Genomic DNA, 14,355 nt, shown 5'->3' on the forward strand with positions numbered 1-14,355 from the left:
GCGTATCACGCCCATTGTGGGCGGAGCCACGCCCGAAAAAGATGTCTTTTTAGGGGGTAATCGAGTTCAAGCTACATCTTTTCCGAGGGGTTTTGGTGGAATCTGACAGGGGTTTCGATATTTGGTTAGGCCAACGTCTTGTGTCTAGCCCCACGGAGCTCGATTTTTCATTTTCGCCCCAAGGTCAAGCTCACAAGGTCACGAAATTTAGAAAAGTCCATTTTTGATGGTTTTATTACATTGTTCGCTTCCTGATACGGTGAAATGTCGTACATGATCTTATATTATCACATACATCATGAAATAAAAGTTTTCCAACAAATTTCAGAATCTTTGACCTTTGAAGGTCACAAAGGTCAAATTTTCAAAGTTGTCAGAATCGAACCGAATTTTTGGTATTGTGTAGCTAACTAGTCTCATAACAGATAATACATTCCTATTTATATATTTTCAATGTCGGTTTTGACCTTTGTCATTGAATACCGTTCGCTCATGAACCATCGTCGTCTCCTGACTTGTTAGTATTAATATTGTTTTATAATAACATTAATATTATGCTATTATCATTAATTATTGTTATTACTTTTATTATGCGTGGAAAAATGCCACGGCAAGCTATCAATACATCTTGGCACAGATTTTACCCAAGGCAGAAACCCCCCTTGAGGATGGGGGGGGGGGGGTTATTCATTAAAACCTTCGTCATGTGACCCTTAATCCTCCTGTCAACTTTGGTTGAGATTGGATAAGTAATGACGGAATGTATCGTGGTCAGACATGCAAACAGACACCAAATTGTGTATTTTAGTATGTGATTATTTAATTGTGCAAGTTTATGGCTGGAGCCTTAACAGACAGCTTTACATTGTGGAATACTTCACCTTAATGAACCCTCTAAGCAACACTATTATTATCTCCATTTGTGTGCGTGTCCATGTGCCTTGTTTGGCTACGTGTGAGTATTTTTAAAATTCATACCTGGAATTTTGTTTTTTATTAGAATAAGGAATTTGGTCTTTAAAGTGTACCATGCATGCTCTGTTTTGAATTCTAAGCCGTGAAATGCATTACTTTGTACTCCAGGTTCTGATAGAATGTTTTTACTGATTTTACAAGATTTCTAACTTTTTGACTCATGCAAGATAAATATATAAACTTTCTGGAATATTCATTCAAATCTTTCTGTTTCTTAGAACCGTGCCTATTTCGCACTGTACATTCCAATCCTTGAACCTGCTCAATCCATGCCCGTAGCCTCAAAGTGTACTATAAAAACTGCCTTACTTAACAGTAGACTGTTTTATTGTTGTTGTTGATGATGATATTGTATTTAGTGGGAATTTTAATGTTTGCTCTGACATATATGGATAGTTGGAGACAATGAAGCACGGGTCACTAGGAATCAAAAGTGGTTTTTATTTATTTACTAGCAGAAGTACCCGGCATTGCCGGGCGGGGGAGGGGTGAGGAGGGGGAAGGGGAGAGGAGGGGAACGGGGGGGGGGAGGAGGAGAGGGGGGCAGGGGAGAAGAGGGGGGAGGGGAGAAGAGGGGGGAGAGGAGGAGAGGGGGGAGGGTGGGGGGGAGGGATGGGAGGGGAGAGGGGTGGGAGGGGGGAGTGGGAGGGGGCAGGGGAGGGGGAGGGGAAGGGGGGAGGGGGAGGGAGGGAGGGGGAAGGGGAGGGGGAAGGGGAGGGGGAGGGAGGGAGGGGAAAGGGGAGGGGGGAGGGGGAGGTGGGAGGGGGAGGGGAGGCCCAAATTCACACCAAAATTCACAACCAAAATTCACCACCCAAATGTGGTAAAATGCTATTTAAGAGATTGTCAGTGACACAAAATACACCAGAATACTGAGATAGTTGTTTATTGATGAGGTAGACTTGCGGCTGTTCTTAACGCAACTCAAATGTTCACTTAGTCTGACTATAATATCATTTCGACCATCGAAAGTCACCCAACTAGCAGAGGAAAGTTAAACTGGCCGACATGGCCAGGACCTGATGGACGAGTCACTAGCATTGTTTTTCCTGCAGGGGTTAATGGTCTTTCTAAAGAGATCTCTCGGTGGATAAAACTTATGACACGAGGTCTTACAGAAGAAGTTGGTTTTGCACGTCAGGAGAGCAGCTAGGGTGACCTCATTGGACAAAAAAAGTGTTTCAGAACAAAAAACATGACATCTTCCAATGATATCAGTAAAGTCACCCACCATTTGGAAGAATGTGTAATTCAGGTTGAAACGACATCGAAAAGGACTAACATCCAAGTCAATTCGTAGTTTCATTACCAGTACAGCATTACTTAATAGTTGTGGGTTAAAGGTTTTGTCTTCACTTTGTACATATTTTACAAAAAAAATGTGCAATGAAAGTTTCATTTCCTACTCATTGATTTTAACATTTGACCCAAACTAGTGATTTTATTGATGTGATTTTATTTTTGAAATGAAAATGTTTAATAATGAAAATAACAACAACAACAATTTTGACTCATCAAGAAAGTTATAGTTGGAGAGATTCAACATTTCCCAGGATCGATGCGTATTTGACATTATATTCAGCCTGTGGTCTCTTGCGGACATCGCGTTGTCCTAAAATGAGAAAATGGATGAATGCATCGACAAACAATTGTAATTATTATCTTTTAAATTATTAGTATTGTGCAATTTAATATGCACAACCTTTAATGCAATCCAAACAATGCTGCTGCAAATTCTCTAACTTTTCACACTTCTTTCCCCTCTTCCGCAATTGCCAGGTGTTCCGCCACCTAAGCTCACGTGGTATAAAGATGGCGAACGTCTGTTGATTCAAAGAGACCCACGAGTTTCCCTTACACCGAATGGAGGGTTACGGATCAGAGACTTGGAGCCCGGGGACACAGGGATTTTCCAGTGTTGGGCACAGAATATGGCCGGAATGACCCAGTCCTACACACACCTATCTGTGACAAGTAGGTTTCTTCTTGGAATCTATCATGTCTTACAGGCAAAGTACAAAAACTTATCTGCTCAGAAATGGTTTACTTCCATATCATTGATAGCTTAAAGGATTCCACAAAACTATTGCAATATTGAAAGGAATTAGTGTTTTATACCTCTCCCACCTCCCCCCAAGCCCTCTCCCTCCCACAGATCTCTCGTTGTCCCTGCTCTCAAATGTTGTGTTTCTGTCCTTCCCCCTCTCTCCCCATCTTGTCTACCTCTCCCCTTATTATATGTTTTGTGTCGGTTTGCCTTTTTGTGTGATTAATGTTAGCTCTTTCACGAACCTCGATGTTGTATACAAAAAAGAAGAAAAGAAAAAGAGAGACAGCTACAAACTACACATTTGATCTTTATTCAGTTGAGGGATTTAAACTCAAATGTTGAGACCAAAAACTGTATATCCTATCTGTTTTAACTTATATTAGGTTTAAGCTTATCTGTTTGTTTATGGCCCCCAACTTTGCAAAGTTAGTGGCTTGTATATTTTGAATCATTTACTTATTTATTAATAAGATAAGCAAGTATCTGTAGCATGACAAAAGGAATGATAGAACAGTCCATAAAGCTAGGAAGTAATGCAATTGACTTGCAGTAACAGGCAGAGGAAGATGCAAAATGCTTCACTTCATTGAGCATGGATAATGACATAAGGATTTTTAAAAAATGTTTTCGAGCTTTGCAATTAATATCTGGTATATAAATTAGATTTTGATGCCTGAGTATAGGTAATGTAAAGAGAGATATTTTGTAGTAACTTTGTAATACTTTTTTTTTTTTTTTAATATTTAATAATATTTAATTTAATTTAATATTTAATTTAATAATATTTAATAATTTAATAACTTTTTGTAATACATTTGTCATTTAAACATTAGTTAGTGAAAAACAGCAATAGCAAGAAATAAAGTCGATATAATTTATGCTGTATTTGCAGAAAGATATTGCTGTTGAGTCTCAGGATTAATATAAATATTGTTAAGAAGCTTCGTGGGCTGACAGGATAGACTAGAGGTATGCATACTCAACTCTAAGCTGTCTAGCCTGGGTCCAAATCTAAACCCAGCCATAAGCTGTCAGTCCGGAGTTTCACAGGCAGGGTGATTCGTCGATGTGTGTGTCGTACCTCGGGTGGACGTTAAACGGCTTTCCCTTCTGCCAGCATTCGTTGGTGGACGTTAAAGATCCCGTGGCATCCTTCGCGAGGAGTGGGCGAGCTATATTGTCGGCACCATGGCCAAATTCCAAATTCCTGCCCTAACTAGTCGAGCATAAGGCCTGACCAGCCGGTTCGTGAAGACTCGGACCAAGGCTGACCACACAAGAAGGGTGCGATATTGGTGGCTGTTAAATAAGAAGTTAGGAACCTTTGTCAGGCCCTTCTTGGAGTATTGTTTGAACCGCTGGCATCATTATAACTCCGCCTCCGAAGGTGGATGGAGGTTGTACGTTTTCACCCCTCCGAAGGTGGATGGAGGTTATACGTTTTCACCCCTGTCTGTTTGTTACTTGCAAAACCGAAGTTTTTCCAAGTGTATTGCTCGGTCGACTTTGTTGTTACTTGCAAAATTGAAGATTGTTATTCTGTCTGTTTGTCAATTGCCTACAGGTCATAATTCTAAACCGGTTCTCATGAAATTTCACCAAGTTGTCGACGTAGTCACAACTGAGAAGCCTATTGATTTTGAGGTCAAAGGTCATTGTTTTTTGCCTCCTTTTCCATTTGTAAGGTGGGAGGCCATTATAAGAGTGAGGTTATCTTGAGGTCGAATTTCTAAAATCGTCATTTTTCATCCGATTGACTTGAATGTTGAACATCATTTGCATATTGAGTCAGTGAATTAGGAAACCGATTATTTTTAAGGTCAAAAGGACAAGGGTCAACTCAAGGTCAAACTTCTAAAATCATCCATTTTCATCTGAAAATCGTCAATTTTCATCCTGTTAACTAGAAATGTAAACATCAATTGCATAGTGCATCGATAAATATTGGGAAATAAACGATTTTGAGGTCAAAAGGTCAAAGGTCTACTCAAGGTCAAATGTCGAAAATCATCATTTTTCATCTGAATAATCATCAATTTTCATCTGATTAACCTGAAAAATTAAAGAATAATTGCACAGTGCATCAGTGAATTGGGAAATAACCGATTTTTGAGGTCAAAAAGTCAAAGGTCTACTCAAGGTCAAATGTTTGAAATCATTTTTCATCTGAATTATCATCAATTTTCATCTGATTAACCTGAAAAATTAAAGAGCAATTGCATAGTGCATCAGTGAATTGGGAAACAAACTATTTTTGACATCAAAAGGTTGGTCAAAGGTCAACTCAAGGTCAAACTCCTGAAATCATCAATTGTCATCTGAAAAAGAATCAATTTCCATCCGATTGACCTGAGCTATAATTAAGATCATCAATGTTAATCTAAATGAAATGGACAATTTGATGTCTCCATGGAAACCTGTTTTTGGGGCCAGGGAGGGGTGGATTTTGCAAGTATCATAATCAATTTCCACGACATCTTTATTGTCCCCCGTCGCACCGTGGAGCGAAAGGGGGACGATGGTTTTCCCCTCCGTCTGTCTGTCCGTCCGTCCGTCCATGCATGCGTGCGTGTGTGCGTGCGTGCGGGCGTGCGTGCATGTGTAAGCGAAGGACCGCATTCGAATTTGGTGTGTGGGTGCAACCCACGTCAAAATCCAAGATGGCCGCCGCCATGTATGTCTGATGCCATGTATGTCTGAACCTTGAGCTGAATATCTTGAAAAATAAGCGAAGTACCAACTTCTAATGTGGTGTGTGGGTGTATCTTGGCATAAGGAAGAACGCTATTGAAAATTGGGTCGCCACGTCAAAATCCAAGATGGCCGCCTTGCGTCTTCCACTTTGTCAACTCGCATCACTTCACCGACGGGGGACCTAGGCGTAATGCTTGTTGTTACTATTCCAGCAAGTATGTTGGTTGGTTTGTCTGTCTGTCTGTCTGATTGTTTGTGCGCAGTGTTACATATTTATGTGAATGTATGTGAATTACCATTCAGGTCTTTGCTTATCCATGTGTAGTAGATTAAGGGTTGTTGTGGTTGGAGGGTCAGGAGCCCTTCTGAAAAAGTGTCCGGAAACGGAGGTGACCGGAAACGGAAGAAGAAAAGACACGAGGAAGAAAAGCGACGAGTAGTCTTCTTCCTCGCCCCGCTCCGATGAAAGGTGGGATCGACCTTGCGCCGCGTGGAAAAGCGGCGTTCCGAAGCCCGTCTGGCGAGAGGAGTTACCGGGACGTGTACCTACCCGGTGCAGATGTCAAGTTGACGTGGGGCCGTGCATCGACCCCGCGTCTGGCACCGTTCGCGGCACCGTCTAAAAAGACGCGTACGGGTCGCACGTTGGGGCCTAACACGCGTTGCAAGCGGCGTGGGGCTTTTGGGCTTGCTTTACCGTACCCGCTTCGCGTGGCCACGAGGGGCTGCAGCCGGGGTGCCTGATACGATACCTGCCCGGTGGAAACACGTCCACCCGGGGCTCGTTCAACCGCCCGAGTGCGGCGACGCCGACCATCATCTTGGTCAGGAGGGGCCCAGAGACATTGTGAGGGGCAGAGACCAAAAGGGGGTCGTGAGTACCCAAAGGGGACACACATATATAAGATGGCCATCTTAATCATATAGGGAATTGATTGTGGATTGGGAATTGTTGATGGTTGTTTGTTGTTGATTGCTCGGGGAATATATCCGTGATTGGATCCTTGAAATTGTATGATATCCTTACCCTGGAAATATATCATTGAACATCAGTTTCTCTTGGGTGGAATTCACAGGGATTGCGTTGCGAAAGCGCATATATAATACTACTTTCTGGCGAAGGTCCTCTCACGGTCCGGGGGTCACCGAGACCAGGTAGTCACCGAGGGGACCACGTAACAGAATTGGGGGCTCGTCCAAATTACGATTCGCAATTGGGTCTACGTCCGGGATCTAAAAGTGTATTTGTATAAAATAATAAAATAATATTTTTATTAATTAAAATTTATTAATTAAGTATTAATTGGTAAATTTTTGGGGAAATTGGGGTAAAGTCTTGGGTGAAGGTTAACAGGTGTTAACGATAGTCACCATGGCGTTTGTGGCACAGAACTTTGCGGTAACACCGAGTGAGGCACAGTTCCGAGCGTTACTAAAGTCGGACCTCTTGAAATTGGCCAAACATTTTAACTTGGAGGTCCGAACTAATTTGAGGAAGGCAGAGTTGCAGGCCACGGTGATACAATCTATGGTGGGATTAGGAACATGGGACGAGTTAGCCTGGGAGTGGCTACCCGAAGAACCAGAAGACGTTGAGCTCCGGAAACTGGAGTTGCAATTACGGAGCCAGGAACGGATCAAAGAAGAAGAAAGGAAAGCAGAAGAGAGGAGAGAAGAGAAACAAGCAGAGGAAAGGAGAGTGGAACGAGAACTCCAGGAAAGGTTAAAAGAAGAAGAAAGGAAAGCAGAAAAGGAAAGAGCAGAAGAAGAAAGGAAAGCAGAAAAGGAAAGAGCAGAAGAAGAAAGGAAAGCAGAAAAGGAAAGAGCAGAAGAAGAAAGGAAAGCAGAAAAGGAAAGATCAGAAGAGGAAAGGAAAGCAGAAGAGAGGAGAGAAGAGAAACAAGCAGAGGAAAGGAGAGTGGAACGAGAACTCCAGGAAAGGTTAAAAGAAGAAGAAAGGAAAGCAGAAGCGAGGAGAGAAGAGAAACAAGCAGAGGAAAGGAGAGTGGAACGAGAACTCCAGGAAAGGTTAGAAGGGAGAAAAGCAGAGGAGAGGAGAGCTGCAAGGGACCTCGAAGCAGAGGAGAGAAAAGCGGAAAGGGAATTAAAGGAACGTGACATGGAGCTTCAGCAAGAAATCAAATTCAAGGAGCTGGAGTTAATGAGAGAACGGGGAGAGGCACCACCCTTGCTGACGGGGTCGACACCTAACCAGAAAACCTGGGATGTGGGCAGACATGTGAGGCTGGTTCCACCGTTCAGTGAAAAGGAAGTCGCGAAATTTTTTCCACACTTTGAGAAAGTGGCTCGACAATTAAATTGGCCGGAGGAGGCCTGGACCATACTCGTGCAAAGTGTGCTGGTGGGGAAAGCTCAGGAAATTTATTCGGCGCTACCAATGGACCAATGTGCAGATTATGAGGTACTGAAGACGCACATCCTCAAAGCGTATGAGTTGGTTCCGGAAGCTTACAGGCAAAAATTCAGGAATGCCAGGAAGAGGGAGAGTGAGACCCATGTGGAGTTTGCCAGAGTGAAAGAAAACATGTTTGATCGGTGGTGTGAGTCAAAAGGAGTCGGGAAAGACTTCGAAACATTGCGGGACTTGATCCTGGTGGAGGAATTCCAGCAGTGTGTCCACGAGGACATCAAAGTGTACCTGCAGGAAAAGAAAGTACCAAAGTTGTGGGACGCAGCCACCATGGCAGATGATTATGCCTTAACCCACCGAATAGGGGTCCACAAACCTAACTCCTCGCCTAGACTTCAGCAGGGGAGTTATGGAACACCCGGTACGGAGAACGACCTTACATGGCGGCGGCCTCGAGATGATTATGGGGACAATTATGATACCCCAACTGTTAGAAATCCGAGGGCTACGGGCCCAAGACAAACTTATTTTTCGGGGGGCTCAAGGCCGACCCCGAGGTTCTCCCCCGGGCCTACTTGTGCTTTTTGCCATAAAACTGGACACTTGATGTCCCAATGTTACCTCCGGAAAAGGGAGAACCCGGAACGGAATCAGACTAGTACGACTCCAAATGCAATGGCCATTTTTTTTTTTTTTTTTTTTTTTTTTTTTTTTTTTGTATACAAGATCGAGGCTCGTGAAAGAGCGAAAATTAATCACACAGAAAGACAAACCGACACATAAAACAAATAACATCGGGAGCGGTAGACAAGATGGGGAGAGAGGGGGAAGGACACAAACACAACATTTGAGAGCAGGGACCGAGAGACATGGAGACATCGAGAGATCTGTGGGAGGGAGAGGGCTTTGGGGGGGAGGCATGTGAAGGGGGGAGGCATGTGAAGGGGGGGAGGCATGTGAAGGGGGGGGGGGGGGAGAGGTATAAACATATGGACACTGGCAGGATTTCCAGGAAATAAGTTGGAATTTCAAACAAGGTGGATCTGGGGTGAATTAGTGGGGGTAGAAAAGATCAAGGTTATGGATGGGGGAAGATAAGAGATGGTGGTGAACAGCTGTTTTAAAGACCTGGAGGGAGGAGAGGGATTGAAGGGAGTGTGGGAGTTTGTTCCACAGGCGGGAGAAAAGAGGAATGAAAGAGTGAAGGTGAGCAGAGAGCCGAGATTTCGGCAGTTTAACCATCAGAGGGTTGCTGGCAGATCTTGTGCGACCTGTAGGAATATTTGGGGGACAGAGCACGGAGAGAGCTGGGGGAGCAAGGCCGGAGAGGAGTCGGTAGAAGACAGAAAGACCACCTACCTGCCTGCGGTGAGTGAGTGAAAAGCCCTCAGAGATAGCTTCATCGCGGGAGATTCCAATGATTTTGAAAGCTTTGGATTCAACAGCGTGAAGCCGAGCCAGGTGTGAGGCAGGAGCACCAGCCCATAGGGGAGAACAGTATTCCATTGAGCTGCGGATGAAAGCCTTGTATGTGGTGAGGAGCTCAGGTGTGCCGAGGAAGGACTTCGCACGACGGAGGATGCCCAGTCGGCGACTGGCTTTGGAGGCCAGCTTGGAAATGTGGTTTTCCCAAGAAAGATCATGGCAGATAGTGAGACCCAAAAGCTTGAGTGACAGAACTTCTTGGAGAGGATTGTTGAGAAAGTAGATGGGAGGGTTGTCCAGTCGATCTTTCCGGAGAGACATAGTAAGAGAGTGAGATTTGGCAGGATTGAAAGACATGTTCCACTTGTTTGACCAGTCTGTGATTTTGTCCAGGTCTTCAGAGAGTGAGGAGGCAGCAGACTGCCTATCTGAGGGAAGAGGAATGGAGCGGCAGAGAGTGGAGTCATCAGCAAAGAGATAGAGAGGATTTTCCAGAGAGTCAGAGAGATCATTGATAAAGACCAGAAAAAGCACAGGGCCCAGCACACTTCCTTGGGGAACTCCAGCCTGAACAGGAAGGGGAGATGAGAGAAATCCGTTCAGGGCCACACGTTGACTACGACCAGAGAGGAAGTCCGCAAGCCATGCATGGAGATTTCCATGGATACCATAGGAGGAGAGTTTGGTGAGCAGAGCTGGGTGCCAGACCGTATCAAAGGCCCTTGATATGTCAAGGGAGACAGCTCTGATTTCCTGTTTGGCATTCAGGACCTCCATCCATTGTTGAGACAGCAGAAGCAGCATGTCCAGAGTAGAGTGACCTGGTCTGAAACCAAATTGATGATCAGAGATCAAGCCATTGGAGAAGAGGAAAGATTTCATATCCGAAGCAATGATGGATTCCATGACTTTGCTGATAATTGGGAGCAGGCTGATTGGTCTGTAGTTGCAAGGATCTGTTTTTGCACCTTTTTTGTGTAAAGCGGTAATGTTAGCTGATTTCCAGGATGCTGGCAGATGACCTTGAGCAAAAGATAGGGTGAAAAGAACAGAGAGAGGGTGAGATAGAGCGGCAGAGCAGGATTTTAGGACCCGTGGGCTGATGCCGTCTGGTCCAGTTGCAGAATCAGAGTCGAGGTTTGACAAAAACTCCTCCACCTTGTCAGGAGAGAAGGACACAGAGTCCAGGAGCATTTGGGTTCGACTGGGAAAGGTGGGAACAGAGAGAGATGGGTTTGGGACTAAGGATTTCGAGGCGAACACAGAGTTGAGGCATTCGGCTTTGTCACGTGCGATGTCAACTGTGTGGCCATTTGAGGTAAGGGAGGGGATGGAGGGGGAACAAACACCAGAAACGGATTTGACCAGACGCCACCAGGATTTGGAGGAAGGAGACAGGTTTGAGAGTTCATTCTTGAGTGAGGAGAGATAGTGCTTCCTGGCACTCCTGAGGGTAGACACACACTTGTTCCGAGCTTGGTGGAAGGAACTGAGATTTCCTTCAGTTGGATTAGCCTTCCAAGAGGCAAAGGCAAGTTGTTTCAGGGCAACTGCCTCACCACAAGATTCAGTGTACCATGGACGGGAGGAAGGGTAAGACAATTGAAGGCGAGATGGGATAAATCTGTGCATGAGAGAGATCAGTTTGCTTTGGAAGAATTCCCAGGAAGAATTGATGTCAGAGGCAGTGGAGATGGGAGACCAATCCAGACGATTGATGGCTGCTTGAAGACCGTCCCAGTCGGCCTGAGTGAAATGCCAGACTCGTCGCCGCTGAGGAGGCTCTCTGAGAATGGCCAGAGAGATGTCCACTTTGACAAGCACATGATCAGAAGAACCGATTGGAGCAGAAGAAGAGCAGCAGACATTAGCAGGGAAGTTTGTCATAACCAAGTCTAGAAGAGAAGATACTCCATTGGCTGAGATCCGGGTCGGGAAATTTACAGATTGTGTCAATCCCAGTGAGTCACAGAAGTCCTTTGCTGAGGTGCCATGACTAGTGAGAGAGGAACCCACACCCAACCAGGTGGCATGATGACAGTTGAAGTCACCACATATGAGGAAGAGAGAGTTGGGATGAGTGGATAGAAGTTGGTCCATGTTGTCAGACATTGAAATGTAGATGGAGTCATCACTGTTTGGGGGACGGTACAGAACACATATGAACAAAAGGTGGGAGCGGAGAGGAAGCCGTAACCAGAGGTACTCCTGCGGGTGAGGAGGAAAGAGAGCAGTGCAAGGAGAGTGAGGAAGAGAGTTTTTGACAAAGATAGCCACCCCACCACCAGGCCGAGGCTCAGGTCTATCATACCGGAGGAGGGAGTAACCAGGAAGAGATATTAAGGAATCAGAGACATCTTGAAGGAGGAAAGTCTCTGTTAAGCAGATCAAGTCTGGATTGTCAGAAGCAACCTGTATGGAGAGATCAGTCAGGTTTGAGCGAAGGCCCCGGATGTTTGAGGTCCATACCGTTAATGAAGAGAGAGGGGGAGCATCGGGTACAGGACAGGGGAGGGGAGGAGTAGGGTAAGATGAAGGATGAGAGGGGGAGGTAGGGAGAGCAGTTGATAGTGTTTCAGATGTTGCAGAAGAGTTCCAAGAAAGGGAAGGATGAGGAGGATGAAAGGTTTGCTGGTGAAGGGATGCGGCACAGTGAGGGGTTGTTTGAGGGGGGGCAGAGGAAAGTAGAAGGTTTGGGGGGGTGGAGGTATGAGATAGAAGGGAGACGAAGTGGGGAGGAGGCAGCTTGGAGGAGGAGGGGGGAGGAGAGAGAATTGGAGAGGAATGGTATGGGGGGAGAATTGAATGGGAGGGATTGGGGGGGAGTTTTGAAGGGGAGGAGTGAGGGGGGAGTTTAGGAGGGGAGGGGCAAGGGGGGAGTTTTGGAGGGAAGGGGAAAGGGGGGAGTTCAGGAGTGGAGGGGCAAGGGGGGAGTTTAAGAGTGGAGGGGCAAGGGGGAAGTTTCGGAGTGTAGGTGCAAGGGGGGGGATTTGGATGGGAGGGGCAAGAGGGGAGTTTAGAAAGTGGATGATTAATGAAAGACGAACATTGATAACAAATTGGGTTTGTTGTGATTTTCAAGTTAGCAATCCGGTTCAGGATGATGGAGGAGGGATGGAATGAATGTGAATTTGGACCATGTAGTGAGGGAGACGTATAAGATATTGAATTTCTTTTTTTTGAAGTGGAATGAGTTGGAGAGGAAATTGAGAAAAGCCTTTTAAATAGGAAAGCCATTGTGAGAAATCGCCATCAAAAGGGTTACCAACCATTTATTTCAGAGGGGTTTGTGTCACGGGATGGAGCCTCGACTAACCGGAAACCAGTTAGGATATTGAGGGACACAGGGGCACATCAATCTTTAATGCTGGAAGGCATTTTGCCATGGTCCGAGGAGACGGCAACGGGGGATAGTGTTCGTTTACAGGGGATCGGGGGCGGTGTTAGTGCTCCACTTCATGTCATCCATTTGGAGTCCGATTTGGTGTCAGGACCGGTCACCGTCGGTTTACAAGCCACGCTTCCTGTAGAGGGTGTATCTGTGGTTATCGGGAATGATTTGGCCGGTGGTCAAGTTTATGGTAACCTGAGGGTTGGTAAAGAGCCCAGCAGGGAAAATAACACCACACCAGCTCGGGATGGCGACAAAAGTGCCAAGTTATTTGTAGGGGGACTGAACTTCAAAACAGAGGAAGAAGTTCTGACCTCTGTCTTCAACAGATATGGGCCGCTGGTGGAAGTGCGGTTGGTAAGAGACTGGGAAACGCAACAGTCAAGAGGGTTCGGCTTTGTCACGTTTGCCAGCACAAAAGACGCCAGAGAGGCAGAGAAGAATTGGAATGGCAAGGATTTGGAGGGTCGGACCATAACAGTAGGGAAGGCATTTCGTAGGCGTCGAGAGGTCTACAGGAGAGGACAACTGGGCGGTAGTTTTGGTGGTGGCCGCAATCAATATTATTAGGGAGGCTCCCTGAGTTACGGCAGCTCCCAAAGGAAGGATTGGCAAAGTAGTGGCCGAGAAGGAGACCGCTATTCATGGGACTACAGGGACAAGTGGTCCCACCATAATTATTAGGGAAGTTCTGAGAAGTTGAAGCACTGAATGCGGCGGAGCCGCCGAGCCAAGATTCCTACACGGATTAACCGTGAACGCCGTTCCTAAAGGCGTCCGTCCATGTAGTGAACTTTCATGCACGGACTAACCGTGAACTCCACGTTCCTCAAGGCGCCCATGTAGAGAACTTTCCTGCACGGACTAACCGTGAACTCCACGTTCCTAAAGGCATCCATGTAGTGAATACTCGGCTTGGCCTCCCGGAAAAAGTGCTATCGAGTTGCTTAACTTTGGATTTTTGATCAACCCCTTAACCTTCATTCACAAGAAACTGACGGTCAAAGTCAGAGGGTCATGAGATGGAGTTTGATTTGGCAGGGACAATGTCGTTGCTGGTGCTTAGTCCAGAGTGAGTAATCTGGAGGGGTTGTGGTGAAATTTTGGTTGCTTTATTTTTAAGTGATAACTGTGCCCGGGGGGAACTGATAAGGTGGGGGGGTTGAGTTATCTGGTTGGTTTCTCCAAATTGGCCGGCAAAGAAAGTTTTCGCGGGGTTCGAACTTTCTTTCTTGAAGGGGGGGAGTGTTACATATTTATGTGAATGTATGTGAATTACCATTCAGGTCTTTGCTTATCCATGTGTAGTAGATTAAGGGTTGTTGTGGTTGGAGGGTCAGGAGCCCTTCTGAAAAAGTGTCCGGAAACGGAAGTGACCGGAAACGGAAGAAGAAAAGACACGAGGAAGAAAAGCGACGAGTAGTCTTCTTCCTCGCCCCGCTCCGACGA

At 45.7% G+C, this 14,355-nt stretch overlaps 1 protein-coding gene across 1 annotated transcript in view; it reads left to right on the forward strand.

The window, feature by feature from the left end:
- LOC137425102 (protein sidekick-2-like) overlaps nt 1-14,355 on the forward strand; it is a 547,704-nt gene that overhangs the window by 163,583 nt on the left and 369,766 nt on the right. Inside the window, 1 exon segment of the mRNA XM_078772524.1 lies at nt 2,755-2,949. Coding sequence (XP_078628650.1) covers nt 2,755-2,949 — 195 coding nt within the window.

The sequence above is a fragment of the Myxine glutinosa genome, chromosome 1 (assembly GCF_964187855.1).
Source record: "Myxine glutinosa chromosome 1, kmMyxGlut1.1, whole genome shotgun sequence".
NCBI lineage: Eukaryota > Metazoa > Chordata > Myxini > Myxiniformes > Myxinidae > Myxine > Myxine glutinosa.